At 37.2% G+C, this 26,454-nt stretch overlaps 1 protein-coding gene across 8 annotated transcripts in view; it reads left to right on the plus strand.

Moving 5' to 3' along the window:
- EVI5 (ecotropic viral integration site 5) overlaps positions 1-26,454 on the plus strand; it is a 201,932-nt gene that overhangs the window by 67,711 nt on the left and 107,767 nt on the right. For 5 of the 8 annotated variants that reach the window (XM_006140145.3, XM_027770455.1, XM_027770454.1 and 2 more), the window contains 7 exons: positions 444-587; positions 2,022-2,111; positions 2,217-2,314; positions 10,357-10,417; positions 19,631-19,684; positions 21,964-21,996; positions 22,545-22,691. In XM_006140145.3, coding sequence (XP_006140207.1) covers positions 444-587; positions 2,022-2,111; positions 2,217-2,314; positions 10,357-10,417; positions 19,631-19,684; positions 21,964-21,996; positions 22,545-22,691 — 627 coding nt within the window. Of the gene's footprint in view, positions 1-443; positions 588-2,021; positions 2,112-2,216; positions 2,315-10,356; positions 10,418-12,288; positions 12,618-19,630; positions 19,685-21,963; positions 21,997-22,544; positions 22,692-26,454 lie in introns of those variants that run through there. The other 3 variants (XM_027770450.1, XM_014586571.2, XM_014586566.2) reach the window with 3 other exon arrangements.

Below are 26,454 nucleotides of genomic sequence, written 5' to 3' on the forward strand. Positions count from 1 at the left end.
TTGGACACACATGCACAACACGCCTGGCATGAGTTTTTTTTAAGTCACTGGGTCCAAGACTCGAACCGTGGTCATCTATGTGGGAGTCCAGCGATGTAACTGTTACTTCATCTGCTAGTTGCGCCTGTAGTCTTTTTTTTGTAATTTTGTGTAACATCTCCATCATTTTTTGTTTAACACTCAGATTATCTAGTGACTGCATAATGGTAGAGAGAAGAGGAGTGGAGTAAAAATCAAGGGAAAAATCCCTTTCAAATATTTTTCCTTTCTGGATTTAATTTTTATGTTTTACACACATACACAGATACATACACATGCACGCACATGCACACACATGATACCTGATCCTTTTCTTTGTGTTTGGTATAGGCTAATCTAGCATATATAATGATCTGATTTAAAATATTCAGTTTTATGATGTTTAATTGTTTTTTTCTCTTTAGGAGCATCTTCCAGAGCTTTTTGTACACTTTCAGTCTCAGAGTTTTCATACCTCAATGTATGCATCATCCTGGTTTCTGACTATCTTTCTTACAACTTTTCCACTACCAATTGCAACAAGGATATTTGACATCTTTATGTCTGAGGTGAGTTATAGGGCAAACTAGGGGCAAGAGTTGAGTAAAACAGTCATCGGGTTAGTTAGAGCAGTGAGATGAGAACAATAGGGAAACCCATGCTAAACTGCTTACTAGGTAATCTCATTTAAACCATATAGCAACCCTATCAGGTAGAAACTCAGATATCCCCATCTGTTAGGTGGTTGATGAGGAAGCCGAGATTTAGATAAAGGTTATGTAGCTTATCTGTGGATTTAAGAGTACATAGGTATAGTAATCAGGACTCAAAAATTCTGGAGCCCACAGTCTTAACCTCTTTATCATCTCCTGACTGATACAGTCAGAGGTACAATTTTCCTTACAGTTAATACTGTTATTCAAATAAGAGATAATTAGTATAATTTTCTTCTACTCTGTGAACATATTTGCGGTTTGTCCTTTTTTTATTTTTTGAGAGATTTTCGCTATAGGGCGTGTGCACTCGCCAGACAGAGAGACATAGAGACAGAAAGCAAGAAATCACCCCCCGGGGGGATGGTCACGCCGTAATCCCTTCTCCTCCATTCTCCTCTCGGGATCTTGGGCATGCATGCACATGTGCCCGGCGTGAGTTTTAAGCCACCGGGTCCAGGACGTGAACTGCGGTCGACTACATGGGAGTCCAGCGACATAGCCGTTACGCTAACTGCTAGTTCCCTGCAGTTTGTCCTTTTAATTGTCAGTGTCATATATAATGAATTGTTGTCTTCTTTTGAGTTTTCTTTTTTTTTTTCTTAAGAACTATTTTATTTAACTTTATTTATTTATTTTTTTAATTTGACCAGAGAGGGACAGAGTGAGAGAGAGAGAGGGAGGGAGGGAGGGAGAGAGGGAGGGAGGGAAAGTGAGAATGCAAGCCACCAGGTCCAGGACTCAATCTGTGGTCTGCCATGTGGGAGTCCAATACCCTTAACCACTATGCCACCTGCTGGCCCCTTTTGGGTTCTGTTTTCTGAAGTCAGTATTAATTGCTGTTAATTACATCTTGGGAAGATCAGTTTGTGTTACTTATCTAAACTGGTTTAGATTGCCATTGACAAACCAATTGTATACCTGTTTACACTGGTTTGTGTGCCAGCTCTGTCCTTATCTCTTTGTTTAAATGTTTTTTGGGAACACAGCCCTTCCTGTTTATGTGTTATTGATATCTGCTTTTGGGCTACACTAGTAGTGTTGCATAGTTGTGACGACAGAGACCATGTGGCCCACCAAGCCTGTAATATCAGGTCATCGGAAAATCATGAGGTATTTTTCTATGCAAAAATGTGTCATGATGACCCAATACTCTCAGGTTCTTCACAGAAAATATTTGCCAGCTCCCTAGTTTAAATCCCTAAATGTTTGCCTTAGTGCTATTTTGAATGATTAGTTTTTGTCGATGGAAGAGTAATACAAATTTGGCTTTATTTAATGTTTCCTCAGGGTTTAGAAATAGTGTTTCGGGTAGGATTAGCGCTTCTTCAAATGAATCAGGCAGAACTAATGCAACTTGACATGGAAGGAATGTTACAGGTACGTCAGTTCACGATTTCTTGAATGTCTTTAGATGTTGCTGTTAATTAGTTAATAGCAAACAGCACTAAGTAGTTCTTAAGTTTTTCCTTTATTGTGTCTTAGCACTTTCAAAAGGTCATTCCACATCAGTTTGATGGTGGTCCAGACAAATTAATCCAAGCAGCTTACCAAGTGAAATACAACTCAAAAAAAATGAAAAAGTAAGTATTTTATTTTTTAAAATAATTTTTACGACAGCATCTCTTTGTGTGCAGTGCTGCTGCCTGACCCTCCTGTGTCACTCAGGCTAGGCTTACACCTCTTAGCTCCTCCATTAGGTTGGATTGAGAATCAAACCCGGGCCTCCCATGTGATCGCATCCTGAAAAGCACAGTGTCTTGAGCATATGTGACTGCCTCGGGGGCAAGTATAATGTTCATTATTAATTATAGGGGTTTGGTAAACCATATAGAAAATTCAGTGGAAATGGGAAAACATTCTACAGGTAAGTATATTTTTCCTCCTTAGGTTTTAAAACTGTATTTTTTTTTTAAGAGGTTTTTGCTATTGGGGCATGTGTTCATCAGAAAGACAGAGAGAGACAGAGAGACAGAAAGCAAGAAATCACCCCCCAGGGGGGATGGCCACGCCACAATCCCTTCTCCTCCATTCTCTTCTCGGGATCTTGGGCACCCACGCACAAGCATCCAGCGTGATTTAAGCCACCGGGTCCAGGATTCAAACTGCAATAGACTACATGGGAGTCCAGTGACATAGCCATTACACTAACTGCTGGTCACAAAACTGTATTTTTTTAGATGGTGGTATTGTTTGAAAATAAGATAAAATTAATCTTGGGATGACATAATACTTTTTTAAAAAAAATAATGATTTTGCTTAACTTTATTTATTCATTTATTTTAATTTGACCAGAGAAGGACAGAGTGAGAGAGACAGAGAGAGAGAGAGAAAGTGAGAAAGCGAGCCGCCAAGTCCAGGACTCGAACTGCAGTTGGCCATGTGGGAGTCTAATGCCCTTAACCACCCTGCCACCTGCTGGCACCAAGAATGGTATAATACTTTTTAATAGTGGTTTGTTGGACTACTGCTTACTACCTTTAACATTTCTCTTCCCCTGGGATCAGCAGATGTTGTAATGATTACATTGCTGGACTCCACATGGTTGATCATGGTTCGAGTGACTTGCTTTCTCACTTTCCCCCTCTCTCTCTGTCTGTCTCTAGCCAAATTAAAACAATAATAAATAAAATAAAATAAATCTTAAATTTTTAAGTTTATTAGTATTTTCCTTGAGAGTGAGAATGGTATGGTGTTTGAGGCTGCTGAATCCCACATGGCCAACTGAACTGGTCAGGTTTTGGACTCGGCAGCTTGAAAAACACACCGCTCACATAGTATGTATGTAAGTGTCCAAAATCAGGTCCCGAATCCAGTGGCTTAAACTCACACTGGGCATGTGTGCATGGTGCCCAAGATCCCTAGAGGATAATGGAGAAGGGATTGCGGCATGGCCATATCCCCCCTGCAGGGTGATTTCTTGTGTTGTCTCTCTTTCTTTGTCTTTCTAGCAAGTGCACATGCCCTATAGCAAAAAAATTCTCTCAAAAAAAAAAAAAATTATCGCTTGTCCCAATACTATATTTTATGTCCCAAAACACATACTATGTATGTATCCAAAATCCCAAGTGGAGAAAGGAGAAGGGATTGGAGCATGGCCATCTCCCTGGGGGATGACTTCCCACTTTTCTGCTCTCTGTCTCTCTCTCCTTTACCTGTCTCTGGCAAATGTGTGTGCCCAGTAGCATAAAAGAGAGAGCCAGGTACCCCAGTAGTGCCCCTGTGCTGCAGTCCACCTCCAGCCGCAGCCAGCCAGCACCACAGGTACACACGTGGCTGGTGTGTGCAGAGACACCTTGGAATGTGAACTGAAGACCTTCCCATGTGGCTTCAGCGTTGCAGAGCCCCTTGTCACTGCTGTACCATCCCTGCTGACCAAGGACACTATTTTAGAAAGGGCATTCAAAGAAGGGCACACAGGCCAATAGGTAATTTGAACAGATTCCTGAAGGAAGTGATAGCGGGAACCCCATGGTCATTGCGGGGGTGGGGTGGGGAGTTCCCTGATGAGAGAAGAGTAAATTTGAAGACTGAGGGGAAAATGTGATCCATGTGTTCAGGGACTGTCAAGAAAGCCAATGTTACTAGAGTAGACAGACAAGTAGGAGTGTGGGGAAATGAAATCAGAAGCAAGATGGGGAACTAGAAGTGTTTAAAGCTTAAACACTGCTTAAAGATTCATTTCACCAGTTATCTACATTTTCAGTGCTTATAAATCACTCACATGTGGCCAATGGCTCCTGTATTGGACAGCACAAATAGCATTTTATTGTTAAAAGTTCTGTTGGGGGTCGGCAGGTGGCGTGGTGGTTAGAGGCGCTGGACTCCCACATGGCCGACCAGGTTGGAGTCCCAGACTGGTGGCTTGCTTTCTTGTTTTCTCTTTTCTCTGTCTCTGTCTGGTCAAATTAAAAAATGATAATAAATGGAATTAAAAATAGTAATTTTTTAAAAACAGTTCTGTTGGGCATTATTGGCCTCCTCATGGTCTAGACTTTATTCTAAATCTGAGTGCAAACTAGAAAATTTTGAGAAAAGTAATATGATTTGCGTTTAAAAGAGTAACTGCTTTTTGTCCCTCGAGGAGAGATTGGCCGGGTAAAGAGAACGAAAGCAGTTAGGCAGTTTATTACAAAGGCTCAGAGGTTCCTATCAGATGGGAAACTTGCAAGAGAAGACTTTGGTTGTAATTTTTATTTTGGTTACTTTTTAACATATAAAACAGTAACAAATATAGTACAAGGACTTCTTAAATACTCTCCACACAGATTCACTAATTGTTTACATTTTGCCACATTTGCTCTGGAAGGATAAGTAGAGGTCCGCCAGTGGAGAAGGAAGGCATTTTGTCAGAGAGTAGTGTATGTACAAAGGCTCAAGACATGAAACTTATAAGAGATGAGTCATAAGCTTTTGTCTTTTTGGATTGTTGTAATAGTTATTTTGGTTAATTTTAAACTTATTTTTAAAGGTTACAAATATAGTACAAGGAACTCCTGTGTACTCTCTACCTACATTCACCAATTATTTTCCTTTGCTTTATTATCCTCTCTCCGCATATAAATAAGTAAGTGCAACATGTGCACATGTGTGTGTAAATCTATAACCATTATAGAGGAGATCTATTGGGGTTGTTGGGAAAGTCATGATGCATTTTTAATAGAAAAATTTGACTTTCCCAATGACCTAATATTTGGAGATAGGCCTTTTATTCTTAAATACTTGAATGTATACTTCCTAAAACCACATTTTAAAAAATTAACCCAGTATTGAATCAAAATAAGGAAGTTATAGATATAATACTGTTGTATTATTTAATTTACAGTGCATGTTTAAATTTTATCACTTGTGGGACCAGCAGATAGCGTAATGACTACGTCACTGGACTCCCATGTAGTCGTCTGTGGTTCGAGTCCCAGACCTGGTTTAAACTCACCAGGTTTAAGCATGTGCGTGCGTGCATGTGCGTGCCCAAGATCCCGAGAAGAGAATGGAGGAGAAGTGATTGCGGTGTGGCCATCCCCCCTGGGGTGGGGGGTGATTTCTCACTTTCTATCTCTCTGTCTCTGTCTCTGTCTTTCTGGTGAGCGCACACACCCTATAGCAAAAACCTCTCCAAAAAAAGAAAGAAAGAAAGAAATCCAAAGGCCAAGGAACTCTCAGGTTAAAGGAAATCAAACTGACATGACAGGAAAATCCAATACATAGTCCTGGAGTAGACTCCAAACTCTGAGTGGGAGGGATAGCTATAAAAGATATTATTGGGACAAGTGATAAAATTTTTTTTTTTGAGAGAATATTTTGCTATAGGGCATGTGCACTTGCTAGAAAGACAAAGAGAGACAACGCGAGAAATCACCCTGCAGGGGGGATATGGCCATGCCGCAATCCCTTCTCCATTATTCTCTAGGGATCTTGGGCACCATGCACACATGCCCAGTGTGAGTTTAAGCCACTGGATTCGGGACCTGAACCATGGTCGACTACATAGGAGTCCAGCGACATAGTTGTTACACCATCTGCTGATCCCACCCTTTGGGTTTCTTGACCTTGACGTATTTAAAGAATATATTGGCAGGAACCAGCAGTTAGCGTAATGGCTATGTCGCTGGATTCCCACGTAGTCGACCGTGGTTCGTGTCCCGGACCCGGTGGCTTAAAACTCACGCTGGGCGCGTGTGCGTGCGTGCCCAAGATCCCGAGAGGAGAATGGAGGAGAAGGGATTGCGGCGTGACCATCCCCCCTGGGGGGGTGATTTCTCGATTTCTGTCTCTATGTCTCTCTCTGTCTGTCTGGCGAGCGCACGCGCCCTACAGTGAAAATCTCTCCAAAAAAAAAAAAAATGTATTGGCCACTTATTTTGTAGATAATCCCAAGGTTTAACACTTTCTGAGGTTTCTTCATGATTTGATTCATTATGTTTTTTAGTAGGTATACAAATAAGAATACTTCTTTTCCATTCGTTGTACAATAGATAAGACGATATTGGTTTCTCTTAAATTTGGCACTGTTAGCTTTGATTTCTTGATTAAGGGGTATCTGCCAAGTTTCACTACTATGCAGTTACTATTTTTCCCTTTGTCAAAGGGAAAATACTTATTAATTACAAAGGTATCTTGAGATTATGTATTATCTTCTTCCTTTACCCAAATTTCCCTTACCAGTTTTACATCCATTTACGATTTTTTCTCTTTCTCTCATTCTTTATTTAATAGTTGGCATTCTCTTCCCCCTTATTTATTTACTTATTCATGTAAGTGTGAATTAGTGGATTCTTATTTTACTCAGTGAGTTATCATCCATTACTATCATGTCCTGATTGACCCAGTGGAAACCCCCCAGCATGGGTGGGATGTCCTTTTGACATGTTCCCATTTTTCTTTAAGAATTTCCTTCCCGTTGGGCAACAACATGTTCCAGGCCCATCTAATACATTCCTTTTTCCTGCTTAGCATTTCTCCCAGGAGCTTTGATTACTTTTTTGAAGCTTTTAAAATTTAGTCTTGTAAAGGGTAATGGGAGCCACTGAGAGTAACTCCAGGAGTGGCATGATCCAAATCAACATTTTTGTTTATTTTCTTTTTGCTTCATGAGCAAGAGAGACAAGACAGACAGAGAGACAGACAGTATTCCCAGCAGAAACCCAACACCACGATTCATTCCCAGCTTCACCCAGCCCAGCTCATGAACACGCAGGTGCCTGGCATACTCACAGAAGCCTTAGGTTTTGAAATGGGAACTTTCCACATGGAAAGTGTATGTTTGACTTGCAGAGTGTATGTTTTATTGCTGCACCACCATCTGGCTCCCAAATCAACATTTTATTCCTTTTTAATTTAATTTTTAAAGTTTATTCATTTAGTTTTTCCATGGATGAGAGAAAGTGAAAAAAAAGCCAGCATCCCCAATATGTTCCAGACACCACAGTCTACCTCTAGACATCAGCCAGTCCAAGATCATGAGCGTGTGTGTGCTTGGTGTTCTCAGAGAGATCTCCAGACAGGAACGAGGAGCTTCCCACGTGGGTCAGTCTCACTGTGTGTCATGTTTATCACCGCATCACTGTCACTCCCTCCACCCCCATCAACATTTTAAAAAGACCACTTTGGTAATGTGTAGAGAAGACTGAATAATGAAACTGTCAGTAGAGAGGATAATTACTACTGATCCTGTTTTTAGACTGATAGAATATACTCAGTCTTTTTAGGTTTAAATTAAAACAAGCCATAATGAAGGCCTACCAACACTATCAGTAAATGGAGAACAGTAACTTTGCATAGGGAAACCTAACAAGCACGCTCTCAACCTGGTGATCAAGGGCAGCATCAGTAGGAATGCCCTCTTGGTAGTTAGTCCCTTAATATGATGTGATGGAAATGGTACAAACCTCTGTGGTTTTCCTCCCAAAGCCCTCTTAACTCTTCATTACAAAAACATGAGACGGATTCCTTTTGAGAGACATTCTACAAAAACTTGACCAGTACTCCAAGCTGTTGAGGGCATCAAAACAAAGGAAGGTCTGAAAAACCATCACTGTCAGGAGCCTAAGGAGATATCCAAGATATGATATCCTAGATTAGAAATATAGGGTATTAGGTAAAAACTAAGGAAACTTGAATAAAATGTGGACTTTAGATAACATTAATGTATTAATAATGGTTCATTAATTCTAAGATTATACCATAATAATGTAACACATTAGCAGTAGGAGAAACTGGGATAACAGGGTACATAAAAACTTGGTACAATCTTCCCAACATTTTTGTAAATGTAAAACTGTTCTTTACAAATTAAGTTTAGGGGACCAGCAGGTGGTGTGGTGGTTAAGGCACTGGACTCCCACATGGCCGATCACAGTTCAAGTCCTGGACCTGGTGGCTTGCTTTCTCTCTTTCTTTCTCTCACACATGCCCTATAGAAAAAATTTTAAAAATAATAAATAAAATTTTCTTAATTGTAAAAAATTAAGTTATTGGGGCGTGGTGGTGGCATGATGGTAAAAATTTTAAAAAAATAGATAATTTAAACTTACAATAGAGTTGTACAAAAGTACATTGCAGGGCTGCAGGTGGAGAAGTGGTTGAGGTGCTGGTGACTTGCTTTCTCTCAGATCTGATGGTTTGCTCTCTCTCTTTCTAACTCTGGGTGTCTCTCTGGTGAGCCTGCGTGCCCTGTAGCAAAATGAAAAGGAATAGTAATGATAAATAAAAATTAAATAATTCTTTTTTTAAAAAAGGTACATTGCATTTATTTGTCTTGTCTTACTGTCTTCCAGGTAGTGACAGCTCTTTATATACTTACCTTGATTTTTATAACCTGAACCTTCTGAAGAGAAATAGTCAGCTATTTTATAGATTGTTCCTGAATTTGGGTTGGTTTGATGTTTTCTTCAAATTAGATTGAGGATACACTTTTTTTTTTTTTTTTAGAGACATTTTTGCTATAGGGCACATGTGCTCGTCAGACAGAGAGAGACAGAAAGTGAGAAATCACCCCCCCAGGGAGGATAGCCATGCTGCAGTCCCTTTTCCTCCAGTCTTCTCTTGGGATTTTGGGCATGCCTGCATGTGCACCAGAGTGAGTTTCAAGCTGCTGGGTTTGGGACTCAAACCGTGATTGACTATGTGAGAGTCCAGCAACGTAACCACTATGCCATCTGCTGGTCCTGAGGATACACATTATTGGAAGGGATATAGTCAAGGTGATGTGTCCTTCTTAATATATCTTAACAGGGATGCATGATGTCAGTATGAATTACTGGTGATGTTAACCTTGATCAATCAACTAAAGTATTGGGTGCCAGGATTCTGTACTGTAAATTTATTATTTTTCCTTAGTACTTACTAAATATTTGACACATTAATGTTAGCATCTATTGTGGTTCTTGTCGGTGGCAGTTATTATTGTGTTTTTATCCCCCCAACTTGCCAGAGAGCATTTATGCTTGCTATAGAGAGAGAGAGAGAAGAACTCCCCTCCCACTCACCACTAATGATTCAGAGTCACACCACAGTCCCTTTTTCTAGTTTTCTCCATCCTGTTGGGACATAGGGTATATACACACGTGTATGTTTGTCAGGCCACTGGAGCTGGGATTCAGACTGTGGTCAGCCATGTGTAATCTGGCTATGAGTCCAACCCATCTAATGATGGTTTTTCTATTTATCTCATATCTTCTATATTTTTTAATTAAAATTTTTCTGTAAGGAAGAGTTGTCCCATTTCCCTCAAAAACTTTTAAGGTAATGTCAGTATCATGGGTTTTTGTTGTTGTTAGCACCAGTTGAACTGTACAGATGTGTTTTAATTTGATGGGAAAAGATAGAAGATTCTTTTGTAAGCTTAGGGCTGAATAGAATCTGCAAACTTAGTTCTATATTAGGTGCTTTGTATATTTCACTTTATAAACTTTATTTTTTTATTGTTTTTATTTTTGTCATTTACGAGGTGATAATTTTGTAAGAATCCATATAACTATTCAAATGATTTTTCTCACACTAAGTATCAAGATGGAAGCTGGGAAAAACTAAAGAAATTATATTTTATATTACTATATTTTTAAACATTTTATAATTTATTAAAAGTATGGATACATACCTTTAACTCTTTTCTTTTTCTTCTTAGGCTTGAAAAGGAATACACTACAATAAAAACTAAAGAAATGGAAGAGCAAGTTGAAATTAAAGTAAGCATTTCAGGACTTTTTTAAGTGCTGAAGATAATTGATTAAAGTCACTTATTTGGCAGTAGGTGTTAGGTTATGTTGATCTATTGTTACCTATCTGCCGTAAGTTTAGCAGTGAAGTTTGCATTTATTGATTAATAAATTTAACATCCTGCTAAATTATAATTAAAAATAGACATTTCGTATAGGTGAGTAATGTGATTGAAGTGGCTTTCATTTTGATGTGAAATAGAGCAGCTCTTCCCTTTTCCTATATTTGTTGATGGATCATTAGGAGAAAATTCTTTTACTGGGAAGATAATTATAATTCCATTTCAGCACATTTTAAAAAAAAAGCAGAGAAGATCATCTACAATGCATTCCATGCTAGAGCTAATTATGACTCCCTTCGAGCTGCAGGGATTTTTTTCTTTCTAAGCAAGTGTTATATTTTTAAACTACTTCTCTCCAAAGAAACAGGTAGATTTTCAGTTTGAAGGGCATGCAGAAAAGTTATATGTAGTGTTAAATTTCTTTCTTATTTTTCTGTAGCCTTAAATTTCTATTGTAGTTCCTATAAGCCAAGAAATTCTTAAGTTGAGGGTCATTGGCATAGATGGAGCTGGGATGTTAAGAAAGTTATGTTGGGGGACCAGCATGTGGCCTGGTGGTTAAGGCACTAGAATTCTCACATGGCCGACCATGATTCAAGTCTTGGACATGGTGACTTGCTTTCTCACCCACCCTCCCTCTCCTTCTCCCTCTCTCTCTCTGTCTTTCTCTGGCAAAACTCATGTGAAAAATAAATAAATAAGTAAACAGATAGATAGGAAGAAAGAAAGAAAGTAAGTAAGTAAGTTATGTTGGGGGGCTGGCAGGTGGCATGGTGGTTAAGGGCCGTGGACTCCCATATGGCCAACCATGGTTCAAGACCTGAACCTGGCAGCTTGCTTTCTCTCTTTCTCTCTCTCTCTCTGTATGTCTCTGTCTCTGACTCTGTCTCTCTCTGGTCAATTTTAAAAATAAGTAAATAAAAAAGTTAAATATAATAATTCTTTCTTAAAAAAGTATGTTATGTTGGCTTTTATGTTGATATTACAGGAGGGGGCTAGTGAGTGAGAGAGCCTAAGTCAAGGAACTCAGTGATTGACCAATTCAATTTGTAATATTTTTATCCTTTCTTTCCCCCAGAAGAAGATAAAAAATTAAAACAATCTTTTTAAACACTCTTTGAATGTGTGTGGCCGGCAGGTGGCATGGTGGTTAGGGGTGTTGGACTCCCACATGGCTGACCAAGGTTCAAGTCCCAGTCCTGGTGGCTTGCTTTCTCTCTCTCTCTCTCTTTCTGTTCTCACTCTCATTCTGTCTCTCTCTGGTCAAATTAAAAACAAATAAATAAATAAAGTAATTTAAAAAAAGAAAACACTCTTTGAGTGTGTTTGATTTTATATCCAGTGGACCTGGCAAGACATCACATGAACACCTTTTTTTACGTTTAATTGTTAATTGAATCTTGGTATAAAATCCCACTTCCTTACATCCCACAGGTCCCTTTACAAGAGAATGGGTTCTATTTCTTGCCTTGGCCTTCCTCAGAAGCCTCCCAGGAGATAGTCTCTCTTATTTTGCTATATGAGTCCTCTCATTATCTCTTCTCTCCCTTTTGTAGATGCTTTATTCCTGTTCTGTCATCTGTTCTATGTCAGTAAAGTAAATAGTTCTACATTTTTCTGTGTGTGTGTGTGTGTGTGTGTGTGAGAGAGAGAGAGAGAGAGGTAGAGAGAGAGAGAGAACGTCTGTCCCTTGAGGATGCTGTGTTTTCCTCCACGAGCCCCCCTTCTTTTTTGATGCTGTCAACCCAATTGCTGCTCTACTATTTACTTTTCTTCTAGGTACCATGAGTAAGGGTAATAATAAATCATACCCTGCACTTCAACCTACTGAAAGTAGAAAGCACGTCATCCTGATGAGTGGGGAGCGTATGGGTTATCGCATTCCATGAGTATTTGGAGCTACAAATCAAGACTGAGGATGGGAAAGTCATCTAGTTCACTTTACCATGATGTGTTACTGCGGAAAACAAATCACAGTCTTTGAACAAGCCTTGTTCTTGAAGAAGCTTCTTGAAAAATTATGCCACATGAATATAGAAATATCAAGGGCATTTACAGAAAAGAGACATTTAGCAGACTTTATTTTTTTAGAGGTGTTCATTATAGGGCATGTGCGCTCGCCAGAAAGACAGAGACAGAGAGACAGAAAGCGAGAAATAACCTCCCAGAGGAGATGGCCACGTCACAAACCCTTCTCCTCCATTCTCTCCGGGATCTTGGGCACACACGCGCATGCGCCTGGTGTGAGTATAAGCCACTGGATCCGTGACTTCAACCACAGTCAACTACATGGGAGTTCAGCAGCATAGCCATTACGCTAACTGCTGGTCCCAACATTTAGCAGACTTTAGTCTCTATTTGCAGTTTTTTTCATACTTCATTTTTTTGGGGAAGTTATAGTTCATATTCTTCACAAAATATTTTTGAATTCCATGTGACCCGGGCAGGTGACATAACATTTATTTACAGAGAAGAAGAGTTAAAGTTAGTGGAACCTATCAGATAAATAAATTATGCTAATCTCAAAGGTAGTCAGTTTGTTCCTTTTTTACAATCTTGTTTCATGTAGTTCTTTCTTAACTCTTGTGCCATTTTAATTTTATTTTTTCACACTCCCAATTGCCCAAAGAACAAAACAAACACTTTTTGAATGACTGCACTTAATTCTCTTTTACTTTATGTTTGGGTGTATCTGATTCTTAACGTGTACCTAATAACTCATGTCAGTCATGATCAGATGACCGACCACCTTATTTACAGTTCATTAGCCATAGTAATTGAACCTTGCAGTAAAATGGGAAATCCCGCTTTTTTGGAACAGAGGGGTTTCTGTTGAAAACTGGAAGACCAGCTAGACCAAATCTAAAGGAGTTGTAACACTGCGGGGAAACTCCATTTCTTCCTTGCACTCTCTTCCTCCCTCCTGCGGCTCTTCTACAAATGAATGGGTTCTGTTAAACTCTACTTTCCTGCATTGGTCCTCCTCAAAAGCCCCCAGAGAGCTAGTTGTGCACTGTTCTTTATATAGCAAATGATACACTCATCAGATTACTTGATGTTTTGATGTGGAAGTAAAAAAATCAGCCCTTGGTGTTGTGAAATGTGTTTTAGTCTCTCTTTTAAAAACATTATTTTAAATTAAAATCGTAAGAACTCTAGGGTTTTGATCTTTTATTCTCAGTCGTGTCTGTCAGTAAGCCCTCTAGTCAAGATTTGACTTTTAAATTTTTATTTCACCCTTTTCTCAAAGTGTTATGAAAAGGTTTTTAAAATAATTGCTTCATGTAGAGCATCTTAGATTTTACTACATGTAATTTTTTCTTAATAGAAGCATTTTAATCAGTGCCTTCTTAGAATCTACTGATGTTCTACCTGAGTGGGAGGAGATAAGAAATATTAAAATTCTAGTTTATATTAAGGTAACCCACAAATCTTTAAGAAAGAAAACATCCTCCCACTCTATTTTAAAAGACAGACAGGAACTGATACTCTAATTTTCATATTTTCATTTTTGCTTTGGGCCATAGAGATCTAAAACCCTATGAATAGGAGGTATTAGAAATTTATATTGGCTTTTAGTCAGAACATACTTTTTTCTATTAAAAAAATTATGAAATATTTCAGATATGCTGAAAGCCAGAGAATAATATAAAAACATTCATGTATCTACTGCCTGACATAAGAAAGAAAACATATTAGTATTATCTAAGTTGTCCAGGAATTATATGTATTTATTTATTTGAGAGATTTTTGCTCTAGGATGTGCATGCTCACCAGAGAGTGAGAGACAGACAGAAAGAAAGCAAGAAATCACACCCCAGAGGGAAGACCATATTGAAGTCCCTTCTCCTCCATTCTCAGGTTTTGGGCATGCACACACATGTGCCCAGCAGGATTTTGAAGTGCCCAGCATGAGTTTGAAGTCACCATTCTGGACTTGAACTCTGGTTGGCCATGTGGGAGTCCAGTGACATAACCATTATGACATCTGCTGGTCCCCAGGAATTATATTGAACAATCATTGTGAGGTATTAGTAGAATTGTAATTTTTACATATTTAACACTTAACATGTGGTAAGTTATTTACATACATTATCTGCTCCCACTTTTTTTTTTTTTTGTCAGCACATGCATTCTCCAAAGAGAGAAAGAGAAAACACCCCCTGTGGAGAATGTTTCTCTGCAATCCTTTCTCCTCCATGTCTTCCTCTCAGGATTTTGGGCACTCAAAGACATATCTGGCGCATTTCTCAGGCCACTGGATCTGAGATTCAAACTGCATTGCTGGCCCTGTGAGATCCAGCTGCCTTAGCCACTAGGCCATAAAGGCAGCTCTCTCCCTTTCTTCTTGTAACAACCCTGTGAAAGAGTTCTTATCCTTGTCTCTCTGTAGACTAATCTAAACGTTAGAAAGCTCAAATAGGCCAGGTCACATCACTAGGAAACAAAGGCAAGGATTTTTAATTGTAATTTTTTCTAAGGCCCATCTGTGTTCTTCAGTGCATACACTCTACTGCTTTCCAGACTTTGGTATATATTTGTGATTTAAGAAGGATTTGGATGCCCATTTTTCTGTGACTTTATAAAGGTTGTATTAAAAAAAATGACTGACTACATAATATCCAGTGGAGGCACCGTAGCATAATTTATTCATTTAACAGTTAACTTTTAGTGCCTATTCCATGCCTAACTAAGCACTCTTGCAGGTACTAGAGATGTGGTTATGAAACAAACCAATCCCTATCCTCATGGAGATACATTCTAGTATGGAAAGCAGATGGTAAATAAGAATAAAATATGTAGTATTTTAGGTGCTGATAAGTGTTAAGGGAAAAAAAAATCTTAGAGAAAGAGAATATGTAACAGTAGTGATTATGGTAGAAATTTAGAAGAGTTGACCAAGTAACTTATGAATATACACTTGAAGGAAGTGACAGAGCTGGCTATGTGGACATCTGGAGGAAGGGCACCTGGTGAGGAACAGTGAGACATTGTGATGGGACAGGGTGAGTCATAATAAGAGTGAAAGGAGATGAGATAGAGTGAGTTGCAGATAGTGTTGGGGATGGTAGACCAACTTTTTTTTTTTTTTTTTTTAAGAGAGGTTTTTGATACAGGGTGAGGACGCTCACCAGAGAGAAAGACAGAAAGCGAGAAATCACCCCCCCAGGGGATGGCCACATTGCAGTCCCTTCACCCTTCATTTTCTTCTATTACACCATCTTCTGATTGTAGCTTTTACTCTGGTGAGGTGGAAGCCATTGGAGGTTGTCAGTCAGTAGAGGAGGACAAGATCCAACTTAAAATTGGATCCTTGTGGCTGCTATGTTGAGAATAATTTGTAGGAGATGTTGGCTCGGACTGAAATGGTGAGAAGTGGTTAGATCCTGAATAGATTTTGAAGACAAATATGACAGATTAAATGTAGAGATGTGAGAAGAGGAGAAATCAAGGTTTTTGGCTTATGCAATTAGAAAAATGGAGATCCTGGTACCTGAGATGGGGAAGACTATAGGAGGATCTGGTTTAGGGAGGAATATCAGAAGCTCAATTTTGGATATTTTAGAAATGAGGTGTCTAAGAGATGTGCAGTTAGCCCCTTGAATATTCAGATCTGGAGTTAAGAGAAAACAGGTTGAAAATATAAATTTGGCTGTTACTGGCAGGATGATTGTATTGACAGCTATACTAATAGATAAGGTTATCTGAGGATCGAATGTAAACAATACAGAGAACATCGTCTGAGAATTGATCCCGAGAGTAAGAAAGCATCTAAAGCCTAGGAGACTAGGAGAGAGTTGCAAAGCCAGGAGCAAAGAAAGAAAACCAGGTAAGTGTAGTATTCTAGAAGCCAAAGAGAAAAGAATTTTATGTGTCCACCCTGAAGATAGTTTTTGTGAGATGAGGGTGGAGACATGAACCTGGGTTTGTCAGCATGACAATAAACTGAAAAAGAACAGAAGTGGGTATTAAAACCCAACTGGAATGGTAGGAAAAATAGATATTTTTCAAGAAATTTGCTATGTAGAGGATAGAAATGGGAAAATAACTAGAGAGAGTAGTATTTATTTATTTTATTTTATTTTTTTTTTTAGAGAGATTTTGTCATGTGTGCATGCCAGAGAGACAGAAAGTGAGAAATCACTCCCCAGAGGGAATGGCCATGCTGCAATCCCTTTTGCTCCATTCTTCTCCTGGGGTTTTGGACACACATGTATACACACCTGATGTGAGTTTCAAGCCTCCAGTTCAGGACTTGAACTGTTGTCCGCCATGTAGGAGTGCAGTGATATAACCATTATGCCATCTCTTGGTCCCATTTTTTTTTTTAAAGCATTATTTATTCTTTATTTTAATTTGACTAGAGAGAGAGAGAAAGTCAGAAAGCAAGCCACCAGGTCCAGAACTTGAGCCGTGGTCAGCCATGGCCATGCCGCAATCCCTTCTCCTCCATTCTCCTCTCGGGATCTTGGGCATACATGCACACGCGCCTGGCCTGAGTTTTAAGCCACTGGGTCTGGTACTCAAACCGTGGTCGACTACGTGGGAGTCCAGCGACATAGCCATTATGCTAACTGCTGGTCCCCTGCCTGGCTTATTTTTCAAGCCCCTCAGACCAGGATTTGAGCCATTCTGTTGACCATACGGGATCTGGCTTCCTTAACCACCAGGCCTCAAGAGCCAGCCCAAGAATAATTCTAAGAAAGAGTTAATAAGAATAATAAAATAATACTTATACATAACATCAAAAATATTGTGAGTAATGCTTATTAACTAAGTTGTTGGTATATGTTGTTGATATATATTGGTATATATTGATAAATATTTTAGATTGAACTGTGCTATCTTATTTAAATTTTTCAATGTTATATATTTTATTATTCTAATTTTCTTGGTGAGGAAATGGTGATTCTGATACTGAATGCAAGTATTAATTGTAGAATGAGAATTTGAACCTCTGTCTGCCTAACATTGAAACCTAGGCTTTTAACTACTCTATAATACTAATAGAACTTGAGAATAAACAAAACAATGTAAGAGTAGAGGAAAAGAGCTCTACCAGATACTAAAGGTATTTACCAAAACACTAATATTTGTAAAAAAATTACAAAAACAAAATTGAAACCTAAAGTTAGGCCTAAAATGCTCTGTATTAATGGGAAAAGTACACATATTTATCAGTTAGTGATAAAGTAGACATTACACAAACGAGGAAGCAATGATGTATTTAAGAAGTGGTGTTAAGACATTTGGTTAGGTGTTTGGGGGGAAAAGTCTATTTAAATATGATAGCAGTACATGTTGATTTCTAAAGATTTAAAGGGACAGGGAAGGAAATTCCTGGTGAATGTTTTAACTTTAAATTATTTTAATGTTATTTCCATTGTAACTAGCTTTCTTCTCTCTGTTGTGTTTGGGGTTTGATTTTCTAAATCTTTTAGAGTAAACAAAACATTACCCTTTGTTTCTGAAATAAGATTAAGTACATTTTAGGAATCTCATTTGTTCCTTTGTCTTTCCAGACTTTAACAGAGTTTAATAATTGCCTCTATGTGTAGACCACTGTATTGCATAGTAGGAGCAGCCAAGAAGTGGTTTCTGTATTCCTCACATTGTTATTTTGTAATCTTAGATCACAGTGTATTTGTAGTTCAAGTAATTTACATGTTTTAGTGAATAGAGTAAGAATGTTCAGTTTGCAAAGTGTCTTTGTAATAACTCTGAGTGGTTCTGATTTATGATTCACTTAATATAAGGTGGTCTCTCATTTTCCTGAACTGAAACTTTGTATGTTATATAAACTATATTTAAATATATACTGGCAAAATAGTAGATTGATTAAATGGAGGACGTTTCTGAGGAAGTAATTTTAAAAAGAATTTTAGAAGAAGGTAGGATTGGAAGAAAGACTGAGCTCCAGAACAAATTGGTACAAAAAGGGTGTTTGAAATTTGAGTGATGGCAAAATGAAGGGGATTTTAAATATACAGGGGATTTGAAATGAAATTAATCCCGTAATTTTTTATAGGATATTAATAAGAATTTATTGGGTTGTTGGAAAAGTCATGACACATTTAGTGTGCCCAGTATATTAGTGAAATATGCAAAAAAGATTTTCCCTTGATGTAGAGTGATTTGGATTTGATTTTTTTTTTTTTTTCAGGTTTTTGTCATAGGGTATATGCACTCACTGGAGAGACACAGAGAGAAGGGGAAAGTGAGAAATCTCACACCTCCTTCTCCCAGGAGGTTGAGCACACAACAGATCCTTCTCCTTCATTGTTTTCTTGGGATTTTGGACACATGTGCGTGCGCCCGGCATGATTCTCCCAACTGCTAGGTCCAGGACTCAAACCGTGGTCAACCATATGGGAGTCCAGTGCCTTACCCACTATACCACCTGCTGGCCCCTGGATTTGATATTTGATGGCACTAATGTGACAGTTTGGGGTGGGGGTGGGGATCAGACATTGAACAATAAGTTGACTTTTTTTTCTTTTAAAGTTTTATTTTACTTTTTTGAACCATGAGAAAATATTAATAATTGGTGCTTTTAATTTTCTTAAGTAGAAAACAGTTCATGATAAATGACCATGTTCCACGGGTCTCACTTTCTCTTTTCTCTTCCTCCCTCTAGTGTGCGCACGTGCCCTCTGGCAAGTTAAAAGAAAAAATGGAGACTAGTCTATGAATATGCATTTTTCAGACTTCTTCTCATTTACTTGTTTAACTGACATTTGAATACTAATTACGTAGCTAGGCTCTGTAGGAGATAGGCAAGGTAGAATATTTTCTAATAGGTATGTTAGAATATATAAGAAAATCCTGATTGAATCATGGGAAGTACAGAAAAGAAAGAGGTTATTTTTATGTGTACTGTAGCTTAGATCTAAAATTTAATCACAGCTGGGATGATGTGATCTTTTTCCTTTACCATGTATTTTGAACCCTGAGCCTTTAACAGTTTGACATATGATAATTTAATTATTCTTCAGACTCTTATTTATAAAAGGTGGTACATCTTCAGAACTGTGTTTTAGGAATCTTTTTCCTCTAAAAGATGCTTAGAAACAAGCCATTTTTTTCTTTTATCCTTTTTTTTTTTTTTTTTTTTTTGCAGAGATTACGCACAGAAAATAGACTTTTAAAACAGCGCATTGAAACATTAGAAAAAGTAAGTAAATGGCTACTTCTACAGGCTCTGGTTGAATGATTGGTGTTTTTTCTTTATATTTAAAATTAGTCCTTAAAAAAAATCTGGTATATGTGGCATTGACTGCTTAGCTTGCCTAGCTCTCTGTTTAACCATGTAATTTGTTTCCTATAAACAGTGATGAGTATTAGTACTTGAACTTTCATGTTAAAATTTTAACTGAGTTTATTATTAGAGAACATAGTGGTGCTATTTATTTTCTTTACATATAATCCCTAAAAAGTTAACGTTCTTTTAGTATCTAATTGGGAATCCATTCCAATACAGCATTTTAAAGACAAGTTTCAAACGTTGCCCTGTCTTTCTAAATGCATGTTGAATATGACAGTGAGTCCTTTAAGGCCTAAGATTACTTTAAATTTAGTTAAAGTGAGTGATTCCTTAAAACTCAAGCCGGGTACATGTGCGTGCATGTCTAAGATTCCAAGAGGAGAATGGAAGAGAAGGGACTTTGGCGTGGCCATCCCCCGCAGGGAGTGATTTCTCGCTTTCTGTCTCTCTTATCTCTGTCTGGCAAGCGCACGTGCCCGATAGCAAAAATTTCTCTAAAAAAAAAAAAAAAAAAAAAGAAAAAAAAACACTGATGTTGATACTCAGTACCAGAGAATTATATGTAAACTTTTGGTTCTTAGATTACTTTGTTATCTATACTTGCTACCTCTTCCACTCTATTTCATATAAAATAATTGGGCAAATGTGGAAATTTTGCCTTAACCTTCATAGTATGCTTTTGATGTAACAATGTCTTTTATAGTCATGTTTTTGATGCTAGAAGAAAGAGGAAATGCAAGTATAGTTAAGAATCTGGCGGGACCAGCAGTTGGCATAATGGCTATGTCGCTGGACTCCCATGTAGTCGACCATGGTTCAAGTACCGGACCCAGTAGCTTAAACTCACACTGGGCATGTGTGCGTGCATGTCTAAGATCCCTAGAGGAGAATGGAGGAGAAGGGATTGCGGCATGGTCATTCCCCCTGGGGAGTGATTTCTTGCTTTCTGTCTCTCTGTCTCTGTCTTTCTGGTGAGCGCACATGCCCATAGCAAAACCCTCCCCCCCTCCAAAAAAAAGAATCTGGCTTTATTAAAAGCAAAATATCTGAATTCACAAATTTTTGTTGCTTTATAAAGTGTGTGTTTTAAAAGGACTCCCTCATGATATTGGCAAGTATCTCAAAATCTTCCCTGAAAAATCTATAAATAAATATTCAAGAAAGAAATAAATGGAAATATGGAGATAAGAATAGTAAACAATACTTGGTTTGAAAAGTATTGTTGATTTCATATTAAATGGCAATGCACAGGGACAGGGTGTTTATTATATGTGTGTTTGTTGTATAATAACGGAAAATGAATTTAGCGCAAACTAATTTTCCTCATCATATTAGAGTTGCTTTGAGGATAATTTTACTTTTTTGGTGATTTTACAAGAAGGTTGAGTCTACTTGTTTTTAAGTTGTTTTAATTCTGTACTCTTTTTCACAAAAATACTCAATTTGCAATAAAATATGCAGGTTGTATTTTATCTTTGGAGTGAGATATTTTCACAGAGAAAGGATCCTTATTTTGTTGGACCTGCAGAATGATAAAGATACTGTAGCAAATGTGAAGTTTGGATTTTGCTTCTAGAAAATTAAATTCCTTTTTTTTTTTTTTTTATAACTGGCTCTGATGACTGCGTCTGTCACATAACACTTCTGTAAATACTTGCATACCAATTGGATTCTGTAAACTAAAAATTTTACTTTTTTAGTTATTGCTACAGTTGATTCAGTTGATCTCATTAATTTCATTTGTCATGTTTGCTTTGCTTTGTTTCCTTGGAAGTTGCTGTTGCACAAATTGCTGTCATACTTTGTGAGTGGAATTGCTTACTCAGATCCTCCCTTTTGTATAAAGAGTAGTATTCATAGTATTGTTAAGTCTACAAATAAAACTGTAAAGGCGTTCTTTCAAAAGAAGATACTTGTTTGTCCCAAGTAGTGAAGAACCACTTAGAATTTGTGTTTGTTCTCTTCTAGACACACATGATTTTCTGTAGTCTTTCCTTGTTTTGATGTATTTTTCTTCATGTTTAAGAATAAAAACACAGGAAAAAATGGTTTTAAAATCAAAATGTTCATTTTAATTAGCAATGAAAGTAGATGGTATTTAGGTATGTTTGTTTCTTCTTACTCCTAATTTTATCACCCTTATTTTATTTCTTTCTCTTATATTTCTATCTGAATTTTTCCTTTTGTAGGAAAGTGCTTCCTTGGCAGATAGATTGATACAGGTATAGTTTATTTTTAGCATTTTCTCTAACTTTACTTCTAAAGAAAGCCCTAAACTTAGAAATTCATATTTTAATGCATGCAATTTTACATGCATTTTCCTAGAAATAATTTTTGGGGTTTTATATGTGGGTATAAACTTAATTTTTGATAACAATGTATTATCTTGGGTTATTAAAATAGGCCCTTTTGCACGTTTTAATGCTAACCCTATTTTTAAAAGTATTTCAAGATCGCAATCAGTGGATTCTGTGAAATTAACCACTATTCATTGAAAATTTTAGTCCTGCATGTTCAAGTCAGTAATACTGCATGAATTGAATTTTTATTGACTGAAAGAATTGTCCTTAAGATTTTCAGAAGAATTTTTAATTGAGTTTCTCGAAATTCTCTGGAGCAATAACAAGCTGCTAGCTAATATCCTAGGCTGTTCTATTCTCTGAGGTGATTTTTTTTTTAACATGTCAGAGTAAATAACTAAACCTCACAAAGACAATCTTTCCTGAGTCTATCCTAAATTACTTTATACACAAAAAAATTATGTCCTAAGGGACAAGTGACAAGAGCCCAGGAGGCTGAGGAAAACTACCTCATAAAACGGGAGTTGGCCACCATCAAACAGCAGAGTGATGAGGCCAGTGCTAAGCTGGAGCAAGCTGAAAGTACCATCAGGAAGCTCCAGCACCAACAACAATGGGTAAGGAGTCTGGTAGTGCCTTTTCTCATCTTTCTCACCCCCCTCCTTTAAAAAAATTTTTTTTTTTAGCACAGCTGCTGTGCTCATTTTAAATAATTTTGTTTTCTACTTTAATTGAACTCTTAAATTATTCCCTTTTATGTTCTGTAATACTTAGGGGCCTTATTATGGCCTAAAGACTGCTTGCTTTAACTTTTTTCCTATGTACACAGTCTTCTTAGAAATAGGTAATATTTACTTTCCTTATGTTCTAAGTCTTGGAAAATAAGCAGTATATGTCAGACTTGTTTTTTAGGTTTTAGAAATTTATTTCATAATGGGTATCATTTTGCTAAGTATAATTTTTAAACTTTAACTAGTTTTTGTTCATCGAACTAATGAAATATTACCCAACATGCAGAATATATGTAGCCATCCCATTCAAAGCTTTGATAATGTGATTTATATCATATTAAATAGCTATAGCTTAGACTTCCTGTATCAAGCCATTGAAATACACCTTAAAGTGTACACCTACATTTTGTCAATAGAAGTTGTCTAGAGGAGAAAAATCAACTCTTTAAAATTATTTTAAGTAACCTATGGTTCTAAACTGATTACAGCCAGCCTCAGGTGTCTCTTGCAATTTAGACATTGTTTTCCACTGGCAAATTCAGACTAGAGTGGTTTTAATCAGAAATAGGATTAAAGAGAAAAGCCAACTGTTTATCTTTGAAAAAAAAATTATTTCTTGTTTCAGTTTTCTGTTCTCAAGTAGGAGCTGGATTATAATAGAAGTAAGCAGAAATCGTTTATATAGACCTAGAACCTTATCTAGTCTGTAAGACAAATAGTATGACTGCAAAGATGAATATTACTTTGGTAAAATTAAGAAATGACATTATAATATGGGGACACAGATCAGAAAACTGGGGATTAGCAAATGGTGTGATGGTTATGTTGCTGGACTCTAATGTGGATGACCATGGTTTAAGTCTCACACCAGACAGTTTTAAACTCGTGCTGGGTATGTGTGCGTGTGTGCCCAAAATCCCAAGGGAAGAATAGAGGAGTAGGGATTGCAGTGTGGCCATTTTTCCTGGGGAGTGATTTCTCGCTTGTCTCTCTGTCTCTCTGGCTAGCACATGTGTCCTATAGCAAAAATCTCTCTCTAAAAACAAACAAATCAGAAAAACAGAAGCAAAAAGAAAAAAAGGAGCAATTGAAAAAGCCATAAACATGTATTTTTTTTTTAACTGTTACTGAAGATGGCTAAGAAAATGAATAGGGGGGAACCAGCAGATGGTATAATGACTATATCACTGAACTCTCATGTAGTCGACTGCAGTTTGAGTCCTGGACTGGTTGCTTAAATTCACATCGGGTATGTGTGTGTGTGTGTGTGTGTGTGTGTGTGTGTGCATGCCCAAGATTCCAAGAGGAGAACGGAAGAGGATTGCGGTGTGGCTATCCCCCCCGCCCCGGGTGGTGGTGGTAATTTTTCCCTTTCTGTCTCTTGTCTTTTTGGCGAGTGCAAGTGCCCTATAGCAAAATCCTCTCGAAAAATAAAAAAAAATTAAAAATTAAAAAAAGAATAATAGAACAGTGAAAAGTAATACTAAAAAGATGGGAACACAAATATTTGCTTTGCTTTTGTGTGAAATGTTAATATCAAAGTGTAAAAACAGGGAAAAAAAATCCCACAGAATTTTGGAGTTGTTTTGGGACTTAGCTGAATGAGTTATTTGTAATTTTTTTAAAAGGAGCCATATAGATAATAGGTTTGCATTTAACATATGCTTCAGATATAATGCATCAGAATCATGAATTCAGTTTTTTACATTGTTTTTCAAATATTGAGGCCTACAGATATGTAGCAAGAAAATAGAATTTTGCTTTATAGTGATAAAGTTGACTGGGCAATCAAAACAGCCAGGATGAACTGAGGCTTTTGCCAGTTGCTAAGTGTAAGTAAGGGAATCTTTGTGCTCTTTTTGAAGGAAAAGATAGAACTACATTGTGGGGATAAAATATAACAGATAAAGCAGATCTCTGCTGGGATTGTGTTTGGATATTTTTTTCTTGGTAAGGGGATTTTCTAAACGGAATTAAATAGTAAAACAGACATATAAAGCAGTGATGCACAGAATAGGTAAAAGATAGTAACAGAACCTTTGTTAAATTTCAAGTTGCATATCCATAGATACTAAAATGATTTGTAGAATGGTCATAAAAATTTTAGCTGTGAATTATTTTTGGAAATAAGAGATACCAAAGGCTTCAAAGTGGACAAATAACATTTCTTATAGAAAGTAGTAAAAGTTAGATACCTGAAAAGTGTATCCAGTGTGATGTTTCACTAAAAATTCCCAGAACCATCTCTTACAAATAATTAGGTAAATAACTTTGATTTCATATATTATAGCAACCTAATTTTATTTCTATAATAATCAAAACTGTGCCATAAGTACAGTTTCAAAAATTATTCAGTAAGCTCTATTTTGTCTTTCTATCCAAGGTAGATAAATATAGATTAAAGTAATAAGCTTAGTTTTATAGGTGATTAAATATATTAAGAGACTATTCATGTTTAGGTAAAGAGATAACAGAGGTCATTGTCTCCTAAATCTATGCATCAAATATCTCTTTTTTATGTCTTCATAAAAAGTATGTTTAAGAATTTTATACACAAAATACTTCAGAAATATTTTTAATATGTTGGATTAATGAATCAAAATTCCAAAAATATTTATAAAGTCTGTATTCAGAACAATAAGCAGAAATAAAAGATCTTTTCACGACCTGCAAATAGACTTACAGTATGATCCAGCAATTCCACTCCTGGGTATCTACCCAAAGGACAAGAGAATTCTCAGTCAGAAAAGTGTGTGTTTGCACATCTTTGTTGATTGCAGCATTATTTTCTCAGTCAGAAAAGTGTTTGTTTGCACATCTTCGTTGATTGTGGCATTATTCGTGATTGCTAAGACATGGAACCAACCCAAATGTTCTCAAACGGATAAATGGATAGAAAAAGTGTGCCACATATACTCCGTGGAAAACTCTTCAGCCATAAAAAAATAACAAGACCTTGGTATTTGATAGGAAGTAGATGAATATGGAAGACTTATTACTGAGTAAAGCAAGTCAGGCTATGAAAGAGAGACATTGTATGTCTCCACTAACATATACCAACTGTCCTCACTCTGTGATCTAGACTGAAAGACTGGAGCACTTAAAAGTATTGAAAATAGTTATGGATACTGCAGACAGTGTGGAAGGAGGGTGAGAGAGGGGAAGAGTTGTAGGGAAGGAAATTAGGGGGAAAAAAAGAGAAGTACGACATTTGTGGGACACAGAAATGGTTTATTACCTGTTGTTGATAATGTGTATAGTATTCTAAGCTGGACTCATCTGAAGTGTATTTTATGTTGGGTAAATTTTTTTTATAAACTAAATGATGTATAGTGATTGAATGCATAAAATAATAATAATAATAATTTTAAAAAGCTTCTATAGCCTTGCATGGAGATTGAAAATTCAAAGCTATATCTTAGCAATGTCTTACATAATGAAGGCCTAGAGATTTTAATTGACAGCAAATCAGAGATTACCCATTGATGGGGAATAGCAGTTGGCAAAATGGCTATGTCGCTGGACTCCCATTAGTTGACCATGGTTCGAGTCCTGGACCCAGTGGCTTAAGCTCACACTGGGCACCTGTGCATGTGTGCTTGCCCAAGAGGACAATGGAGGAGAAGGGATTGCGGTGTCGCCATCCCTC

Source organism: Tupaia chinensis, unplaced genomic scaffold (genome assembly GCF_000334495.1).
Source record: "Tupaia chinensis unplaced genomic scaffold, TupChi_1.0 Scaffold000023_1, whole genome shotgun sequence".
NCBI classification, from domain to species: domain Eukaryota; kingdom Metazoa; phylum Chordata; class Mammalia; order Scandentia; family Tupaiidae; genus Tupaia; species Tupaia belangeri.